Source organism: Chiroxiphia lanceolata, chromosome Z (genome assembly GCF_009829145.1).
Source record: "Chiroxiphia lanceolata isolate bChiLan1 chromosome Z, bChiLan1.pri, whole genome shotgun sequence".
Lineage (NCBI taxonomy): Eukaryota > Metazoa > Chordata > Aves > Passeriformes > Pipridae > Chiroxiphia > Chiroxiphia lanceolata.
This window is the reverse complement of record NC_045671.1, coordinates 45917112-45939512: the sequence shown is the minus strand read 5'-3', so window position 1 is coordinate 45939512 and position 22401 is coordinate 45917112. Positions and strand designations below refer to the sequence as shown.

General features: G+C 34.0%; 1 protein-coding gene across 2 annotated transcripts in view; it reads left to right on the top strand.

Annotated features, from left to right (window-relative positions):
• The window catches only part of MAN2A1 (mannosidase alpha class 2A member 1), a 110196-nt gene that overhangs the window by 55037 nt on the left and 32758 nt on the right, over positions 1 to 22401 (top strand). For both annotated transcript variants that reach the window (XM_032675788.1, XM_032675789.1), the window contains exons 13-15: positions 16198 to 16363; positions 18190 to 18420; positions 18538 to 18660. In XM_032675788.1, the coding sequence (XP_032531679.1) occupies positions 16198 to 16363; positions 18190 to 18420; positions 18538 to 18660 (520 nt within the window). The remainder of the gene's footprint in view (positions 1 to 16197; positions 16364 to 18189; positions 18421 to 18537; positions 18661 to 22401) is intronic.

Genomic DNA, 22401 nt, shown 5'->3' with positions numbered 1-22401 from the left:
GAAGTTTAGTCCTTATGAGCTTTTGGGCAAAGCTGTCTTCAGTCCTCCGACACTAAATGTACATAATGTGTTTTAATATAAGCTTTTCTCTAGAGCATACTATTATTTAAGTAGGAACTTTTACTCTCTTATTGGAGTGCTAGATAGATGCTAATAAATTGTCTTAATGTTATCCAAAACGACCAAGGACTCAGGTGCTTAGATGTTTATTTAACTAAAATATTTCAACATTTTCAAAATTATCCCCTCATGTTTCTTCACTGTAAGAGGATTGTATATATAGTATATAAACACTTGTCTGGAGGGATGTTATAATTTAGACTTTCTTTGCCGTTTGAGGATAGCTTTATTGCTTTTGCTCTCCTTGCCTAGGTTAGCTGTTGAAATATTCCATGTGCCCCTTTCACCCCCTGATATGCCTTTTGTTGGCATCCACTGTTCCACTTACTTCTCTGCATAATATGCTGAGTAAGTTTTTCCCTTTTTGGTGTTTATTCATTTCAAGCATTTGCTTTTTCTTTTTTTTCTTTTTTTTTAAACTCTTAGTTGTGCATTAAATAGATATTCATGACATTAAAATTAATATTACTGTAGCAACCTTTTGCTATTGTTCTATAAACTGGTCCTAACTTACTGAGAAGATAACAATGATAGAAAATTGCTAATTTTACCTTGTCTGGTAATGTGAAGGTACCATATAGTCTTATAAGATGTGGTTGATGTTCCAAGGACTGTGCAGTCAGAAATATGGGAGATAGAATAAAGAGAGTAAATAAGTGAGGGAGAAGGGGCAGAGAAATATTGTAAGAGAATATTGATATTGCCGACTAAAACCCTGTTTCTTTTTGTTGTGATTTCCATTTTGGAAACACTTCAAAAATAATGCTTAAGTGTACACTACTTCATGCTTTCTTTGTTGTTGAAATTTTCATTTGAATATGTTGTTTGTTAAACTGTTTTCGTTTATAAAAATGAACTTAGTCTTTTTAGGCTTCTAACTTTATCTCTGGTTGTAGTCTGAATCTCCACTGACATTGTTACCATTGCGAAAAGTTGTATGTAAGCTGGCACAGTACCATTTGGTTAAATCTAGTGTGTGATTATTATGACAGTGCATCTGAGATTTTTAGTAGAATTTTGTGTGAAATGTTAATTTCAGTAGAAACATAAAATCAACTCAATAAATCTATAATTAAGGATTACGACACTTAAACTTCAAAGTCTGAGGCTTGTAAGAGAGAAACCGATTTTTCATTTAAAGTTTTGAAGCATTAGCAGATTGAAAATACTGATTTTCATCAAGACTTTATTATTTGCTTATCTTCTGTTCGTAGTAGTCTTTATTGTTCATGTCTCTATAATCAAATCTCTAGATTTCTGTCTGTTAGTGTATTCTAATATATCATTATATGGGATAGAAATCAAGTCAATGTAACTGTCAAGATGTTACTTTTCTTTAGTTGGCTATTTAGCTTTTGGTACTTTTGCATTTCTATCTCAAGACTTTTGAAAATAGCTGTATTGTAAATTGGTTATTCTTATAAGAGTTTGGTTCATATCGCCTATAATTTTAAAATCTGATTAATTACTCTATCGTTTTTTTTTTCTTATTATTTTACTAGTTGCAAATATAACCTGCTTTTCTCTGAGAAAGTAGTTGGTAGTACGTTTTTGTGTCTTTCATCAAACCTTCCTTTTTGGTGTTTTTTATTTAAGTGTTCTCTTCACCGCTCATGAAAGTTGTAGTCAGTAGTGAAAACCGATCTGACAGGCTGTACAGGAGACCTAGTAAAACTTGATTACATGGAAAAAAAGAAAACAGGAAAAGACCTATCTTTCAGTATTTATTGTTCTAGTGTTAGGTATCTCCATATTGTTGTGAAGCTGAGAAGTTTCTTTGAAACTATTTCTAAGTAGGTGCCATTTGTAATATATTTGCTATTGTTTCTGCCCTCACCTGGGCATCTCTTCTCTGTAGTGCTTTGTTGCCTTATTTTTATGAATCCATAGTTTTATTTAAAAAGTAATGTGTTAATTTCAATTAAATAGGTATGCAGAGTATTTTAAATCTTACTGTGACTCTATCACCTTAGAACAACTAAGTGGTCTTCTGATATGGCTTTTGAATACTGAAATTATGGAGTCTTCAATTACACTACATCCCTTTCAACTGCTAAATGAAGTTGCATGCTTTTTAAAAAATTGTTACTTCCATCTGAAAAACGAAGCTTTCCACGTCTAACTAGATGTGGAACTACTTCTGTCTTGTTTTGAAATCTGAAATTACTGCACGTCTTGGAGAAAAAGCCCACGAGTGAGCTGATAAATTGGTTGCTGGTTCATCCTTCTGTGAGTGCCCAGTCCTTTAATATAATTATGGTTTTCTAGAAGTAGTCTGCCAGAGGTCATACTTCCCAAATGGCAAAAGACTTGCACTCACTGGACTTGGCAGGGTGGGGTGTGTTTGAATGTCTTGTTGTCACATTTGGGCTGTTAGTAGCAGATGAAGGATGTGTTGACAGTGTGAATGGGAGGATTTTTTAGCTTTTCTTTTTAGTTCTGTCTACATTGTTTCCTGGAGGCAACATTGCAAGGGAGTGTGATACACACCCAAATTACTGAACTGACTGTTTGGACCAGCTTGGATTTTCTAGTAGTATCATTTGGCACAACATGGTGAACCTGGGAGTGAGAAAACCTAACAAGAACAATCATGCTTTTTATTTTTTTTTCCTCCTCGTTTTCTTTTAACTTCTGAACCTTTGTGTACCTGGCCGGGAAGTTTCAGTACTGAGCTCCACTGTGCTCTACAGGCATGGTTTAAGGCATCCTAACCAAACTGAAGATACTGTGATATTGAAAGATTTCTAAAAATCATTGATCCAGGATTATTTTTAGCACTAAACCAACAATTCTAATAATTTTCCCACAAATAACTTCTATCAGCTAATCTTAGAGAAACATTATGATATATCTTTCTATTCAAGCTACTTTAATAGCTTAGCAGACACAATTTCCACTAGTTGAAATATTTAGGTTACCTAGGGGGTTATTTATGAGGAGGATGCGCTGTAATCAATTATTTCTTCAAAGATCTATTAAAGCACCAAGCAGTTTATTGATATTCACCTTACAAAAGAAAGTTTCTTGTTTTCAGATAGAGGATACAAAATCAGCTAGGCTATTATCCTTACTTCAGTATCTGTGAGCAGGTTTTGGCATAAGATTGTAGTTAATAAAGTTTTGGCACAAGTTGTTTCTAACCTCTTAGGTCCAAAATTTGTGATCTTTTTTTGAGAAAGAAAATCCTGATTTACCTCCAAGATTTTTCAAGTTGCTTATCTTTTCAAAAATTCACTTGGAAGAAGTGGGGTACCCACTGCTTTCTCAACACAGCACTATAATATAGAAATTAAAGCTATGTTATTAAGCTTAATGTGTGATAAAGAATAATGCACAAAAATTCTTGACAGAGCACTGTGTATGTTGCTGTATTTGGTTGGATAATGACAGCAAGAATAACTTTTCTGAGAAGGAAGCTTTGTTGGTGTGATATACCATAACTGTGTCTTTCTGAGCTTAGAAAGTGACTGGACTGGGGTAATACTCTCATTTGGCAACTTTAAGTTTGGTGGTGGGGTTTTTTTTTGGTTTTCTGGTTTTTTGACCTGCGTTGCCCTTGTTAGTATAATCAGTCTAAACTTAAGTTACAAGGAAAGGACCCTCCAACAGCATTTGGCAGTTTAATAAGGTACATTTTAATTACCTTTTATGCTTGCATGATTTCTGTAGCATATGTATTCCCAGCTATATTCTGAAACAGCTGGAAAAAAAAAAGAGTTGAATTGTCAGTGAGGGAAAAAAAAAGTTTAGAGAAAACAGGGAAGAATACAGTAACATTTGAATTCAGAAATATTTGTGGCAACTTGTACATTTTTAATATGCACACTTGTTCCCTAGAAGGAAAAAAAATAAGCCAGCAAATGAACCCTAACCTAACAAATATTTCTAGTTTTTATTGGGTGAAATAGGCATGGCAATATGCACAACCTTATTATGTTTTCGTTAAAGTGAAATGTCTGTATTCATATTTTTAAGGAAGATGGACAGGATGAATATTCATTCAGTCAAGCCTTAACACTCTCTGCTTCTGTTGTGCTTAATTAAGCACTTGTATTAAACACACATTTAATACAAATGTGCAAGAAGTTAAAAAATTAGAAAACACTTTGAAAATTATATGTGAAGAACCTTCACTTTTAGTTTCCAGTATTCTGGCTGCTTAGATTAAATACAGCGTAATGATTTTTTTTTAAATTACTTTGAAGTGTTACTCTTGATGTTCAACTGCCTGATCAATTTTCTAGATTTCAGGTGACCTGTTACTGCCATGAACATGTTCTGTTTGTGGTGAACTCAAGGTCATTTTAACTGAATCGGATGAGTATTTAAAAAGCATTCTCCTTGATTTTTGTTAAGGAAGAGCTGTTGCAAAGGCAGTTAAATGCTTGGCTAACACAGGATAATCCAGACTGTGTCTGACTCTAGAAACATCAGTTAATGTGAACTTGAAATAAATATTTCAGTAAAAACCATTCTGGTAAAAGGGGTGACTTCAAAATGAACAAAACCAAAACCATGATACATGATACATTCATTCTGTTTTATAGGTGGAAGTTAGCTGTGCAACTGTCTTTATGACCAAAACTGGCGCACTCTCCATTGACAGTGTCTAATTGGACAGGAAGTGAGGGGTATGGAAGAGTTCACAGCACGCTGATCTCTTTATTCCCACTCTTTTTTCTGTAAGGTCACAACAGTTTTTTCAGAGGTTTCCTTATGTACTGGGCGAGTTTTCTACTTTTTGTGTTAACTATACTACCTGCAGGCTTATCTCAGAACTGACTCCAGGCACTGGTATTTGACGTCTCTCTGAAAGCTTATCTGTGAACCCTAAAAACGAAACAACAAATAAGCTAGGAGATGAACGCCTGTTTTGATGTGAGGGATAACTCTTTAAAACTGAACTGTGGTACATTTTTTGAGTTATATAAATTTTAATTAAGAAAAAGAAAAAAGTAGCTTTAATTTGCAATTAATTGTACTCCAGAGTTTTTTGTGGAATGAATTTTTGAATGTTATGCTTCTAAATTCAAGTTATTCCGAAAGTTGTTACATTTCAAACTTTTAATCTTTACTTCTTCAGTGGATAAAAATTCTTATAAATCAAGCTTTTTTCAGTTTTTGGTCTGTCTTATTGTTGATGAACCAATGACAGTCTGTTCTAAATATTTTTGTTTACGAACTATCTTTGCCATTGCAAAATTAAACCACTAAATAAGTTCATAGTTTGTAGGATTTGTAGAATCTTTTAAGTTCTTCAAAACTGCACAACTTTTTGATTTTCATTTCAGTGCACAGAATATCAGCATTTTTTTGTTGGAGTTTGCAGTACCCGTGCAGTCAGATTGTGAAGGTGTTTGATGTTTCAGTTTCTATAAAAATTATAACAGTAAAATGAAATACAACAATTAGGTCTTAAAAGAAATTTCTGGTTTTCTCTGAGAACACTGTAATGAAAGTGTCATATGAAACACAGAAGAAATAGATAAACTATACATACTTTAGGGGAAGGAAAAAACCCCTGTTTTCAGAAAACAAAGCGATCATTATGAGGGAATATACTAGTGAATGATTGAATAGAACTGAAAGATCTGCATTATATGCATGTACTTGTTGAAGCAGTTTTGGAAGTAGAATATACACATTTTCCGTATATTAGTACATTTGTGTATTTTTTTTTTCCAGACACTGACCCCTTCAGCCTTTTTACTGGAGTTACTTTGAGGCAATATTGTAGTTAGTCCAAGACTCTCAAGGCACAGACTGAAGTGATATGGAATACTTAAAAGTCTTCTGCTCTTCTGAACCAGATTTTTTTTCCCTTCTAAATGCAGATTTATAAAGCCTGCACTACAAGAGGAACAAGGAAAGGATTTTAGTGAAGGTACTTCCTGATCCTGAAAAAGTCAGGGGGCTTCAAGCCCATCTTGGACCTCAGAACACCTCACAACTTTGTGGTAAAAGACAAATTTAAAATAGTGCCTTTGGGCTTAATCCTTTTATCCTTAACTGGAGAGTAGTTATGTGCTCCACATTAGGATATGTGTGCCACTACAATCCATCTAAATCATATAGGAAGTATATGTATCTGGCATATGTAATAGGTACATAATGTTTAAAAGTCTTGTCTTAGGTTGATGTTGATATTTTTGTGTTCTCAAAATTTGTAGTTCTTGCTGTGCTGTTGTCTGTTTATTGTGAATGCTGTCTTCTTGAGGGTGTTCCATGGTTTGTTCTTGAGAATGACACACAAAGTTCCTGTTTCCTGTGAGAGTGGAGGGTTGGATTATGTGTCTGTTGTCTGCCTAATTCTGTGCCTTTTGCATGAGCAATGGATATTATAAAGATTTATCTGTAGAGTTATAAAAAAGAGAATTCATAGGAATGCATGTGTGTGAGTTCTCTCCCCTTCATTAATGAGCCTAAAATTCAGCTTTGGGTTTGTCACTAAGAAGAGTAATCCTGGAGTGATTCTGAAATGTCAAACTAAGATAATGGAACTTTTTTTAAGCATAGGATCATGCTTTTATTTATTTGTATCTTAATCCAAACTGTCAGCCACAACTGTTCTTAGAAAGAATATTTAATTTTACCATAACTCTATTTCTAAACTACACACTTGCTCTTCAAATACTGTTATAATCATAGCATTATTTTACATTGTGTTAGTCGCTACTGAATTCTTGTGAATTTACTTATTTATTAATAGTATCTCTTTTTTATTTCTTGATGTCACCAGTTGGATATTGAAATGAAGAGCTGATCTGTGGATAATAGATTCTGTTTCCACTGTTTTCTACCTTATGAAAGCAGCACAAATTTATATTGTCTGCCTGTAGTTTCAGGTTGAGATTACCTTCCTACTAATTCTTCTGCATGATATTTTTCATAAACTGCAAAAGATGTCTTATTAGGAAGATGAAAAAGATTTTAGTATTCTTCATATTTGATAATATTTGATTATATGTATTCAAGATTAATATTCTACTCTATAATGAACATTTAAATTGGATTACAATTTGCTCCTTAGATGTAAATTGACTTTTTTTTCTTGCTACAACTGTGACAGTATTAGTGAATGAAAGAACTTATCTGAATGTGATGCAGAGGAACATATTAGCATTATTTATTTTATCCGGTTAGGTAAGCTGATAAATCTCTTTAAACTTTATCCGGTTAATGAAAAACCTCTTGGGAAGCTATTGGAATCTTCTTTTGGGGATAGCCTGCTTTACTCTAGATAGAGACTAAATAGAGAACTCTTAGCTTAATTTGATTTTTATTAAACCACACATACTCCTATTCCCCCAAATTTCGTGTTTACATCTGACACTATATCTGAGAGTGTAGCTCTTGACTCATAAGTTTTCCCCCATAAAAGACTTCTTTATTTGATAAAATGTCTTGGATTGTATAGTTATGAATTGTAATGTTTTCAGTATCCACTGTATCTCAACAACTGGTTGCCTAGCTGTTTTTCAAATTTTCATTGATAAATGTTGGATATCACATATTATTCAAATTATATATTTTGGTATCTGAGTAGGGAGGAATTTTTTTTGTGCAAAGTGAGACCAAATACAAGCAAGGAATTCTTTAGGTCAGATAATAAAGTCACAAGTTGTTTCCTTTTCTGTCAGTCATGCTAATAGAGTAGATCATAAATAGATTATAAATTTGAAGTCATACTGGGAACACTCTATATAGGATTAGTATTTAAAACTATCTTAGTAAACTGGAGACATTATTTTGTAGTCAGAGGATGAAATGAAGCAGGCAAGTGGAAGAATAATGTGTTGCCTAATCAGATAGACAGTAGTGATGCAGAAGAAGACTAGGCATTACAGAAGTTCAGATTGAGAGTGTTACTTGTATGGTATCAAAAGCAATTTTGCTTTGGGGTGATTGAAATGGAAATATTCTGTGTAAAATACAGCTGAAATAGTGTGCTATACTCAAGAGTGATGAAGAGTGAAAAAAATATAGTATCTAGCTTTTGAAAACATACTTTGAGAGATGAGACTTGAAAGGTGAACAGGAAATGAGTACTAATTCAAAGAAAGCAACCAAAGAGATGTTGAAAAAGCATAATCTGTTCAGTTTGAAAAGACTGATAATGAAGAAGATAAATACATACAGGTTTGTTACAAAGAGTTGTATTATACTTGCAATGGAAAAAATGAAGACATACTTGGAGAAAATGTTGTTTAAAGTAACTAAAAATATAATTGTATATTAGGAAAACTGGTTCTTGAGCTGCAAAACATTATAATCACTTTTGGATATTTTCAAGAAGAGTGATTGCAGCATTTGTCAAAGTTTATCCTACTGAATTCTCATTTTGGTTGAGGTCAAGCTACAGCAACCTTTTGGTCCAGTGGGTTTTTTGTTAATATCCAGATTTTAACTCCTTTCTTCAATTTAGTCTTGAGAGTGATAGCCAAATAGGATACTTTGTTGTACCTAGCATGACCTAAGATTATAGACTAGTTCTGTTTGGTACACAGACTTCTGTTTGACCAAGTGGAATAAAAGAGAAAAGTGGATTGGTTTAAGGCAGGCAAGACCTTCCTGTGATCTGAAGTGTTGCCTGATGTTTATATGAAAACTCATTGCTCTAATAAGAGAACATCTCTGCTTCAAGTTGCTGTCCCTAATGCACAAGCACAACAACTTATACTCTGTTTGTCATACAGGCCAATGGAATTTCCTGTTTAGGTTAAAAAGGTTTTTTCCCTCTTGTTTTTTTCCATTTTTCCAAGTGACAAATGTTATTTTGTCACTTGGCACACCTACTATTATATAGTAATGCTTGTGGGGTTTTGTGGAGGGGTTTCTTGTTTGTAGGTTTTATTTTCACTACTGTGGGAAGGTAGATTTCTGATGATGTGAGGATTATGGAGTAGTGTAATAACTATGTAGATAACAGAAACAGATCAATTCTCTATAGGAATGCAAAGGGTCAAGAAATTTCATAATACTGGAAAATCCATAAGTTTCCCTCTACCTCTCCACACTCCTCCATCTCCCTGTCTCCCAGTAGTTCTTTTTCTGTAAATTAGTTGGTATGGCTTGACATGGAAGTGTATTTCCCTTTTTGGAAAAAAACCCCACAAAAACCTCTGATGCAGAATGATTCCATCTAATGGGTATTACCGATTTTGTTCCCTTTCAGAGTAAGAACTAGGAAGAAAATAATTTCTCTGCTATTGGAAAAGTATCCATGCGTATCTCTTCAAAAATACATTAAATCATTCCTCAGGGTATTGTGGACTTTTTATGGCAAAATTAACTGACACATTGATTTAGATGCTTTTTGTTTCCTTCTTTTTCGTAGGGTTTACCTCTATTAAAAGAAGGTTGTGGGCCTGATGTCACTGATAATAGTGCAAGGTACACAGAGAAATAGAGTTCAGTGTTTTGAATAGCATAATAAAATATAATAAAAAATACATTATAAGAAAAGTATAATTTGGATGAAATCATGAGAACTTGTTTGCATTTCAGAAATAAATATTCATGTTAACAGAGAGGGAAATAGTTTAAATACTGTCAGAGCCAAATTTTCTTTAAAACAAGCAATAATCAGACTTCAGTATGTTTGGAAAGTGGATTGGTCACATGATTTGCATGCATGAGGTTTTGAATGACTTTGTCCAAAACTTTCTCTGTTACGTAACTTTCTTACTAATTGGATTTGGAATAGGAATCAGAAGTGTCTTGAAATGCTGTAAAACATACAGTTTCTGAAGCTCAATTTAGTAACTGACAGAAGAGTTTTAGGAAAAAAGCATTAATCTGCTGTCCAGAAGAGTGTCACAATCACGAGCCTGCACAGTTGGCTTTTGATGAGTCTTGTTCCTAAAAGAGTATTAAGAACAGAATATGGATTGAGATGTTGGAAAATATCTGATTTTTGTTAAACCAGAAAGTCAGTATGAACAGATAATATCCTGAACCCCTTATTAAAAAGAAAAAAAAATCATTAAAGTTGTATATATGGCATTTATTTTCAGAAAAATTGTTTTATAGGCTTTGTCAATCTTTAGTAGTTCGTAGCAGAAAGGTACACAAAATGAATGAGTGGACTTGTACTTAAAAAGTCATGTTAATCATGCTTTTGACTGAGGAAGCCTTGAGTCTTATGTGAAGAACCGTAAGTGCTTTTAACAGAGATAGGTAGCTTGACATAACTTTTTTTTTACCTAGTATTTTGAGTATATTGGGAAAATATTCAGTTTTCCAGAATTGTTATGGTTAGGTTTGATTCAAAGTTTTTCCCCATGGACCTCTAAAGCAAGGAAAGAACTTTTTAAATAATAGGAGAGGAATTTTTGTGGTCAAGTTATTTTTAGTTTTATTCTGTATTAAATAAATGAGGAAAATAAGTATGTACATGTTGTCTTGGGCTTCAGTGCAAGAATCATGAAAGTCTTCAGGGGAAGTTGTACATATTTGCAATGCATAGGTAAATATCTGGTTTAAGTGGGTGATTGTTCTTTTCGTTCCATATGCCTCCATCCCCAAAGACATGGACCACCCAGGGCTTGTGTGTGTCAATTCATAGCATTTTTTTAGAATTCTGTATTTCTTGGACTTTTTTGTTGTTTTTTTTTTTTAAGCTTCAAAACATACATCAGAAGTCACATAATTCAAATTTTTTAATGGTATTTTTGGAAGCTATCATGGCAAGCAGTGCTTTATGCAGTTTAAATACTAAGCCCTAGTTTCTTTCTACCTTATACACATCATTGTTTGGTGATTAAATGTTACTACTTATTAACTCTTCTCACATCTTTCAAAGTAATTTTTCTTGCAATTTTAAGATATGAAACAGTTTTGATTTTCTCTTTATCATTCTAGTGAGATGATTTTTTTTAGAGAATCTCAGTTTTACTTAGAGTTCTAAAGTCTTAGTCTATCAAAGTCCATCTACTGCCAAGATCTCAGAATACATTTTTAGCTGAATTCTGATTTCTAACCCACCAGTTATTCTGGTGACCTTTAACATATGTAGTTACTTAATTCCTTTTCTCTATAGCTTAAAGCATTTTAATGTGTTTTCATTACTGCTCCTCTTGATATTTCAGAATTTATGTGCATTTGTTAGTTTTCTTTCATTCTTCAGTAGAAGGCCTTTGATATACTATATCATTTGGCTTCATGGCTTGTACCTTTTCTCAGTTTTGGGTGTACTTGTTGCATTTTTTTTTTTTCACCACTTAATGTGTTTTAACTTAGCCTCTATAGGAGAAGAGTGTAAGAAACTAGCTTTGTAGATCTTGTTCTTGTAACTTTTTGCATTAAAATTGTGCATGTGGGTGTAGGGAACTGATTCTAATGAAACTATAATGTGAAATGTTCCAATCTGTCTTAGAGGGTTTGTCAGAGAAATTTTAGTAAACCTGGTCAGTCTGAGCTTTGAATTGGTTTTCAAAGCTTATTTGAATAAAGATCCTCTGCTGAGCAATGAAAGCTGTTGTCTTAAGCTGTAGTGAATCCAAGTGTATGGAAGAGGTGGTCTGAATAAGCCTTTGTCACTGGTGACCCTCTGACTTTTACTAATAGTGAGTTGTATTTTCTTGCATTAGTTGAATGCCTCCCCTGTGAAGGCAGCATTGAATGAACTTAAAAAAAAATGGTAATTGTAGTGTTACTGGTAAATGTTTATGTCAATATATGTGTCCATATATTGATGCACATCAGTGAAACAGAAAACAACAATCTTTTAAAATAGTGAACTTTTCAGTTTAAGAAAAAATATTCTTTTAGGAGACAAAGATTAAAGTTGTTAGAGATCTGAATCATCTTTATTAGTATTTTTACCTGTAAATAAAGGTACACCGGTTTACATGTTTTCTTGATATTTTAATAATGAAAGTATTTGAAATAAGAATGGGGAGTGACTGTTTCTTGCTCTGGCTGAAAATGTTCCACAGCAAGTTAAATCTTGTATTGCAGGAAAGAATAGTCAAAAATATTCTTTGATGCTTGAATGTGTGCATTTAATAGGGTTTATTAATGGTATATGGTAGGTTTTATCTAGGGAAAGTGGTCATGCTTGTATGACTAAGAGACACCTCTTCTGCGTTTGAGACACCCAAAAAAGTATGGGGTAAAAAAATTCAAAACATATCTTTCTAAAAGTGTCTGAAAAACAGGTGTTAGGATTTGCTTCTCTGAAATTGCAAATATTTACAATGAATCCGATTTAGGATTAAGAGCTGAAATCTGCACCCATTTCTCATTTTTTGATGGGCTGAGAGCAGTTAACTTGTGCTCCCTGTGCACAGATGAAATATGTGGTCTTTGTGAGTGAATTGGTCATGGTGTTATCTGTGGAAAGTTATATGAGTTCCTTTTGTTTCAGTACTTTTTATATTAAAATAGTTTCAGAATTCTTAGATAACTTGAATTAGTGAAAGAAATTATGGCTGACACTCGGCCATAGTGGTGCTTCTAAAGTAAAGTATTTCAGATGAAATTTTTTTATATGAACTCTACCAATAAGCATTAAAACCCTGTCACTCTTTAACTGGATGAAAGATGTGAACTTTAATAGTTTTCTTAGTGCTATTGCCAAAGACCAGTGATCTGAGTAATGAAAGGAAAATATTTGCTTGCTGCTTCTGAAAGACAGTAATATTAATGGTTTTGCCTTAAAATATGGGATAGAAAATCTTTAATTATTATCAGTAATACTTCTGTGTGTAATGTAACTGTAATGCATTAAGCAGTTTTGCTCAACATTTTTGTATGACATTGTTTGCAGTGATACAGTTTGCGTGAAGTGTAGCTCTTTTGTTTCATATAAAATTTAAAATTTTATAATGGAATGTTATTTAAGGGTGAGAGTTGAATGGTGCTTCGGAAGAAAAGTGTTTTAATTACATTAGACAGTGCTTTTGTATATGCACAGTAATTACATCTTACTTAGTGTAAATACTTCAGTTATGCTGGAATAATATCTCAAAACAAAATACTAGCATCTAGGCAAAATGTTTGCATTTCAACTGATGAAAATCTGCCCTGTCATTAGTAGCTTCATCTCACTGCCTTATTATTCTCTACACACATAATGCATTGATTCAAGAAGGTATAAAATGTATGTATCTTGATATAACAAGAGCTTTGTTTTATCCAAATTAAAAAAAAAAAATAGTCTGGTGAAATATAATAATAATATGGCAGTTCCTAAGGTCTTTTGTCATGAGTAAATTTGTCATGCGACTAATTAAAGTTGTGAAACATGTTTATATCTGTGGGAAGGTGAACAAAGTTCCTGGAAATATTTTTGCACTAATATGTTTTTGCTTGGCAGATAATTTAAATTTAATGAGGATATGTAGCATTACTGAAAATTTATTATATGCATAGGCTCACATTTTACTTGGAGGCATAAGAATTGAGGAATTCCATTGTATAAACAAATTGAATAAATAAAATATTTTTGTAATGTTCTGCTGATAGGTGAGAATTAGGATTTGTTTTGAACCTCGGGATTGGATAATCTCTTAATCTGTATTGTTCCTGACAGAGTTCTTACCTTATTCTTTGAAGGAATATGAAAAATTCTTAAGAAGTATTTTATTAATTCTATTTTTTTCTGTTACTACTTTCTAATGGGTGAGACTGAGACCAGTGTTGGTTTAGTTAGGTTTTGATTCAACAAATGTTGTTTAAAAAACAAAACAAACCAAACAAAAAAATCATTAACCAAAACATTTAATTTGAAATCTTATCCCAAAAGAATGTTAACCCCAGTTAAGGAGAAGTGTAAAATGACCTAACCAAGTCTTGGAGAGGCTTTCAGAAAGTCTTGGACAAGTTCTTAAAGACTCCAAAAGCTGACCAAGAATATGGTTAACTGTTACATTGTCTGGTAATGTAGGAGTCTTCAACATGAAACAGGGTAAAAGAGGGCACCGCAAAGCATTTCTTTGTTGTGACCACAAATATACATGGAAATTTGTTGTTATGCATAGAAGTCATGATTTAACAATACTTCAGCACAGGTATCTAAAGAGTTGAAAGGAAAATAATTTTTGTGGGGAAACTCATTCTGTGTGTGGCAGGTAATCCAAAGGTTCTTGATACAGAAAGGTAATATAGCCTCTGATTTTTGTTGATTCAGCTAATGAGAAATTGGAGTTGACCTTTCATTTCCTGCTGATTATGAGGTAATAGGGTAGCAGTGAAGTGCTGTGGAATTTACCAGCCAAAGTCTGACAGTGGAAAAAAAGAGGAAGCCAGTGAAAAGATAAGGGGAAAACAATAGCCTGCTTAGGATTCTGCATATCTGTAGAGCAAAACTGCATGTGTTAAAATTAGAGTAGTGTTGCAAAAAAAAAAATCAAAGAACAGGATGAAAAAAGAGTAGTTGAGAATTTTCAGCACTACGGAGAAAAAGGAAGGATTTTCCTTGTTTGTCTGTATTAGATTCTTGGTATAGTGGCAGATTAACTTAAGTCTGATGTTACAGCAGAACTGTGTAGAAGTCCTCAGTCTCAGAGTAAAGGAGGAGTTAGATGTGTGTTTCCTTATTACCTCGAAGCAGTTTGCTGCTGTCTCTCAGCCCTGAAGTTTTATTATTTCCTTAGTTCCAAAGTGTCATCTCGGCAGTTTTGTCCACTGCTTGCCAAAGTTTATGGTGCCAGGAAGAACTTACTGTCCTCTGGCATGTGTGTAGAAAGAGCGCTACCCTCAATCTCTACAGAGCTAATGTTGGAAAAGAGAAAAGCTATTTAAGTAACTTGTTCACAGGACTTTAGTTGTGCTGTAGTGCCAGTGAATAATGGAGCACAGAGCAACTAAATATTCAGGTAAGGAACCTGGAAGAGTTACAGTCAGAATGTGAGATAATGGGAAGAAGTTCAAGGTACAGGTGATCTTTAGGTCAAAGACCTGAGTGACAAATTTGTAGTTTGGGTGGAAAGAGACAATGCTAGGTGAAGTGGTTTGATCTGGGAAGGAGGTAATTGAATTTGAAGGGAAAGAAAACCACAGACTGAACTCTGAGGTGTCTGCGTAGGAAATGGAGCAGAGAGTGCTGAGGAGAATCTACTCAGAAGAAATGTTAAAGGAGTGATTTGATAAATAAGAAATGGGTAGCATGGAAACTGTTGAAAGATACTCATGGAGGAGTAAATTGTGCTTTACAGTGGGGAGGATCAAGAAGATAGAAGATAGAATTTTTGTTCTTTGTTTAAAGGATGACATGAATAGAGGGAAACTTCAGGGAACGGTTGTAAATAGTGCATCCTTTGAGCTTGTCAATGAAAAGACATGAAGTACAATGATAGTCCTACATGTGCGGCAGGCACAAATGTTCTGGTATAATTTCATTTTTCTATACTTACAATTTATGAACCTGTAATAATGATTAAAAAAAATATAGGCAAATAAAGTCACTCTGTTCAGCTCAGGACTGATTCTTTTAGTTAATAATAAAATCTGCATTCAAATGGAAGAAAATGCATAAGATTACATTAAAAAATAGTTATTCCATATACACCTGTGAAGATATGCAAACAGTTGCCATAATGAATGCTGGGAAATTATAATTTAAATAGTTTTGTACTTTCCTTTAGAGCAGAGACAAACTACCTCCTTTAATGAATATATGTCACAGCAGGTTTTGTACATTATATACAGCAGGTTTTGTTCATTACTTCATCTTTTCTAAACTGTGTTAAAGGGGAGGCAGTTGTGGATGAGAATTGAATAGTTCAGCCTGAAAAATAAATTTAAAATGCCCTTAAATATCTCGATTGTGCTTGCAACTGTAATAGAAATTCTTTAGTAATTAACAGGATAAATTAATGTATTTTTTAGTAAGGTATATTCAAAATTTCTTGTGGAAGTACTAGCATTAAGAAAAGAAGACCTGCAGAGAATTGATGTTGAATATCCATTGTTTCCTGGCTATGTTTTGTATATTTATTTGTTGTGGTATGTACCTGTTGTTCTAATGTTGTTTTAATGCTCTGTATGTAAAATATATGTGCAGTAATACTAAACCTGAAGGATGAAACTTGATTGCCAAGAGATAATTTAGTAAATATGTTTTTTCAGATACCTTTTGATATATAATCCCACGGAACAAGAGCGATTTTCAGTGGTTTCAGTCCATGTGAATTCACCCAAAGTTAAATTATTGTCTCCACTGGGAAAACCTGTTACTGTCCAGATTAGTGCTGTGTGGGATGGAGCAACTACAGTATCACATGAAGCATATCAGGTACAGTACTTCAAGTAAAAAACATTAAAGTATTTTTGACAGATATTGTAACTTCATAGTTGAAGAAAATGAAAACCATACTTTATGTATTGGCAATTCTATCTTCTGTAGACCATTCAGTTGTTTTAAGCAAAAAAAAATAAATTAGAAAACATACAAGGATTTAGCATTAATGTTTCTTAAAATGATAAGTTAGTAAACTTTTGTGATATGATGTATTACATTTAAAGAATGAGTTTCAGCTGCATGAACAGAAAGTACTTAATGTATGTCTTTTCCCTTAACTCTCTAAAGCTGATTCTTTCTTCAAGTGATGGTCTATACACACAGTCACACAATCTGTATGTTCTCAAGCACTCCAGCTGGAAGGTCTTGTAAGGGCAGTGACTTAAGCATTTAGATTCAGATTTTTTTTCTCTCTTCCAGATACTTGACCTAGACATATGTCTTTGAGTCCACCTCTTGGATTTTTTTTGAAGCAAAGATTCTGAGAATTTTTGAATTATATGTCATTATAGAAGATTGTCCACATCAGAAATTTATTTCATTAAATTCCTAGTGATACAGTAGTGGTGTATTATTGTAATAGTACTTTATTACTTTCAGACTTACATTCTGGTTCCTTTTGACATAAGAACTTCTTTCAGGATAACATTCCTGCAGAGATAATTCCATAAGTGTCTCTCAGTTGTGTCCCAAAGGAATAATTATTGGAGGTAAACCCAATTAAGTAACTTGACCCCACACAGCCACTTGCTCACTGGTCCAGTGGGATGAGGGAGAGAATTGGATGGGTAATGGTGAGAAAACTCGTGGACTGAGGTGAAGATGATTCAACTGGTAAAGCAAAAGCTGTGCACACAAGAAAGTAAAGCAGGGAATTCATTCACTGTGTCCTGTGGGCAGCCATCCCCAGAAAACCAGGGCTCCATCACACGTAGTGGTGATTTGGGAAGGGTCATCATTCTGAACATCCCTCTTTTCCTCTTTCTTCCCACAGTTTTTATTGCTGAGTGTGGTACCACATGGCCTGGGGTATCCCTTTGGTCAGATAGGGTCAGCTATCCTGTTTGTGTCCCCTCCAAGCTCCTTGTGCACCCTCAGCCTGAGCAGCATGAGAAGCAGAAAGGGCTGATGCTGCATAAGCACTGCTCAGCAGTAGCTAAAACATCCCTGTATTATCAGTGTGGTTAATACTAAAACCAGGCACTATATATCCTACTATGAAGAAATTTAAGTCTATCCCAGTCAAAACCAGCACAATAATTAACAGTCATTGTTTGAGGAAGAAGAAATAAAATTACTTATCTGGACTTCAAATTCTAAGCAAATTGCTTTGGAGATGTACCTGGCATATTACTCTTCTCTGCAGATTATAGCTCTTAAATAACCAGAGACTGAAAATGAGGCACTTGCCTTGTATTTAGTTATTTAAATTTTTTGTATTTTTAAATGTAAGTAAGACCTGTGTGCACTTGATCCAGTACACATGCATCTCCAATAAACAGCAAAGATGCTCAGAACCGCACATTAGAGCTAACATTTTTTCTTAACAAGATTCAAAATTATTATTACATTAATATAATGGTGATCTTGATGCTGGGCAAATTAGTGATGCAGATATTTTTGTTTGTTAATTCTTCTTAGCATTCAGCTATTAATTTTGGAATGTCATGTGTAATTTCATAGTCATTTGTGTACTATGGGAAAAATGCAGCCATCCTAAAATTATTCAGGAAAAAAAAGAATTACCCTGAGCATAAATTCAGTGTAAACAGTTGTTATTTTGCTATTTTTAGTAATGGCTTCTTATTTGCTCCCAACAGATCTCTTTTGTGGCACATCTACCACCTCTTGGGATTGGAGTTTACCAGCTTTCAGCGGATGAGAGTTCAGAAGCAATCTTAGCTGACTATAATATATACATAAGGAATAGTAGGCAGGAGAAGGCAGACAGAATTTTCAAGATAAAAGAGATGGAGAATTCTGCAGATAATATAATCTTAGAAAATGCATACATGAAACTGTGGTTTTCAGGAATGTCTGGATTACTGGAGGTGTGTTGCATTTTGTTTCAAAACCCTATGTTTTACTTTTTTTGAGAATTTCCGTGCTTATTTGTGGGAAATTAAATGTGTGTCAACTATTTCAAACATGAATCTCTGTCCTTTTAGAAAATAAATACCAAAGAAGATGGTAAAAACCATCAAATGAAGGTGGAGTTTGCTTGGTATGGAACTACAAGTAACCGAGATAAAAGTGGAGCTTATCTCTTCTTACCAGATGGAGATGCCAAGGTAAACCTTCTGTTTGCAAAGAGATTGTAATCTTGAAGTAACTTGAAGCATTCTGCAAATACAGATTGGAAGAGCTGTTTTTTCTCAAAACTGAAATAAAAATTGTGTGGATAGACATAATGACATCAGTTATTGAAATGATTGGCAAGAGTCCATACTTTATAACCCTAGATCAGAGTAAAAATACAGTAGAAATCTGGAAATGCAAAAATATGGAGAATATTTCTGATATACCAAAAAAGTTAAGATGTTACCCTTGCAAGTAATCCAGTGAGATGTGACCGTTATTCATACCATAAAAGAAGTCATCAACCATAAAAGAAGTCACTTTTCATGGTGAAATTCATACTGAGTAATTCCTGCTTCTTTATTTTTCTGATTTTTAATATTTTTTATTATGAATGAGGAGCTTCTGGTTCAGAGCACAGTACTTTTCAAGCTGATATTAGCATATTTAGTTTAGTACAGTAATTAAGAAACTGAGTGCCAATTGGTGAATGTAAAGACAGAGTAGGAAGCAACTGTTCTGATTTAGTTGCCTGGGATTATCTGTATTTTTAGCTGTATAATTACTGAAGAGTAACAGCTAGTCCTCTTACTTTTGAAACTGGAAATTCAGAAATGGCAGTGTTTTTACACTAGCTTAATTACCATATGGAATCTACTATACCCCTTTTGGAACTAGAAAGGTGATATTTCAGAAAGCAAATGATAAAATAATGAACATTTATGAAACTAGCTAGTTTGTGGCATATTTCTTCTGCTAAGTTTCTTCTGTGAAAACCTAAGTTGCATGCATAAGGCAAACTGGGAGTTCTGTGTTTACTGCTTCAGGAAATAGGCAAGAGTAATCATTCTAGGGTTTTTTGAGCAGGGAAAGGTGTTAGGCTTCCTTTTTTTTTTTTCCTGTTATATCTGTAAAGCAGTCTGCAAAGGACAGAACAGTTTCCTTTTCTTTTAGCAGTCTCTCCTAGAAGCACACATTTTGAGGTCTGTGAGTTGAGAGTTTTAAACTATTTCATAATTGTTTCTTCAGTTTCATAATTGTTTACTTCAGATATGTTAAACAGGGTTTACTTATTCTTAATTTTATATGTCAGTGTTTTTGATCTGTGAATACCTGAAAAATATTGGTTATGGTTTTTAATTTTTACCTTTCACCTGCTGCATGGTCACACTAACTACTTTCATTATATATGATAATTCATCTTTTTTCTTGTAAAAGCAATAATCATTAAATCTAGCAGTTATATAGTTTTAACTACACTATTAAGCTATTTGCTTTATAAAAATAGTCTGACAAAATCTAGGTAGCAAAATGCTGTGGTTTAAACAGAAAAGGTCTGTCACATGTCTGCAAGCAGAGTTAAAAAAGAAAAATTAAAGTGCATTTTTAGTTAACATTAAAAAGGGTAGTGTTCAGCTTTTGTAACATTTTATGCAATAAAAATGAAATCATGATGCTCCTGAAAATTCTGCTTCATTAATATTATGCCTCACCATAAGGCTCATTTGGCTTGCATTTTAATAACACTAATTAAGTTGTCCCACTGGGAGTAACAACATAATTCTATAGTAGTTTCTAAAACAGTTTAAACTAACACTTTCTGTCTGAAAAGAAACACCATCTGTTCAGGGTTCTCAGTGTGATATAGATTGACTAACATTTTCTCAATCCTTCTTTGAATTGGCAATAGGGTAGATTACAGGCAGCTTTCTTGATTTTTGGCTAGGTGTTTTGTTTTTCTTTTTTTCCTATCCCACTTACGCTATGTATTACTGCAAAATTTGCAAAGAATTATTGTTATTTATGTTGGATTATTTTCCTTTCATATGAGTACAGTTATATCCTGTCTTTGCCTTTGTTAATTGGTTAATTTGTCATCTGATAAGTCTTTTGGTTTACTTTACTTTTAGTTCTGCAATGATCAGGAATTTTTTTTCTTCATTTAGTTTAATCATCTGTCTAACCATAGTACTTATAGTGACATTGTGCTGTTGGGTTCTTCCGCCGGTTTAATTTTGGAAGCTCGGAGTTGTAATATGCTAGGTTTGCAGTTTAGAACAACAGACAGATACAATGCATTTCTGGTCATCAGTAGGCTGTTATAAGTAGATGTTTTCTGCAGATGATGGTCTGTGTAGTGTAATGTCCATGGATCTAAACCTTTCATGAGTTTCATTGGATTTATCATCCTCGTGGCTGACCTAAAACTGGCCTGGTGTGCTGTAACGAGTGCATTCTGGCTAAGAAGTGGTTAGGCCTCTGGTATAAGCGCTGTCCTGGACGTCAGCAGAGACCTGGGTTAGTGACAGTGATTTGCAGAGTATTAAATAGAAGCTACACAGAGCAGTGGTATGTTTTTGTCGCTGCTCTTGAAAGAATTGCTGGACTTCAGGGTATATGACACCATGGAAAACATTGCCATTGGGATTGTGGCACAGGGTCTTGTAATGGGATATTCTGACCCTACTGTCTCCAAAGAGTGAAACTGTGAAACCAGTTCAGTAGCACTCTCAGACCAAGACACCAGTGCAAAGTCCGGAACACTGATACAGAGCAGGGACTCCATGCTGCAGCTCTAGAGGTAGGACAGTCCTCCTACTGTGCCTTTGTATTTTCTGCAAAATAGAGCAAAAGGAAAACACCAGGGGAAAAGGCAGCATCTTAGTTTTTTTAACTGTCAGTGCTGCTTTACTCATTAACAGTGTTATCGAGGTTTGGAAGAAATGGATTTGCTTGGACCTCACAACAAATACAAACAAAAGCATCCCGTCTATGAAGGAAAAACATGTTTTTATTTCTTGTGATTTTGTATATCTTTAGATCTGGGGGGGAAAAGAAAACAGTATTCAATAAACTTTGAAACAGTTAAATGTCTAGATTTTCTTCTATGTAGTCAAGACAATATGTGATGACTTTTTACAAGCCCTTTTAATATCCGTAGGGAATAGAGAAAAGCAGATTTTTTTCCAAATAGTCAGATGCTAAATGCTTGTGGGATCCATGTGAGTAGTTGATTTTTTTTGTTTCACAAATAATTTTTTCAGTATCAAAGTGATGGTTTTTTTGTAGACACAGGAAATTTTGATTATCCCTCAGGCAGCTAGGTGTATGATTCTGCATATGTGCTAGCTCCCATAGGTACTTATGTACACTAACAGATTATATATGAAAAGAGATCTTTTTTTTCCCTGCAGGATTTCTAGTGTGCTAGAGTTAAAATACATGTGATTAGCCCAATCTAATCTCAAATCCTGCCAAATGAAAGGTAATCTGCTATTGAGAAACAACTGTTCTGGAAGGCTTTGTCTTGAGTTCTTTTTTAAAATCTCAGACCTATCGAGAGCAATTCACCTGTGTTGGAAAACTTTCCCCTGGGCATAATTTGACATCCACATGAACAGAAATTTCCTGGCCACACTAAGAGGTTAGTAGTGCTTTACTTGACTACAAGGAGAAAGACTTACTGCCCATGCTATCTTCTGTACAAGTCAGTAAATCTTTAGATGAAGGTATCTCTCCAGTTATCTCCACCCTCTAGAACCCGCTTTGATTATTTTAAGACATCCTAGGAGACCATGGGGTATTATTTTACTCTAAGTATTGTGTGTTAAAATTTCTAGCTTCCTACTCCCCAGCCCTCCTGCCCACTTTCTTTCAAAGGAAGGTGGTTGTATTTTTCTTGAATATGAGTACAGAAAAATGGTTTCTGGACCCTTTGACCCATATTTCTGTTA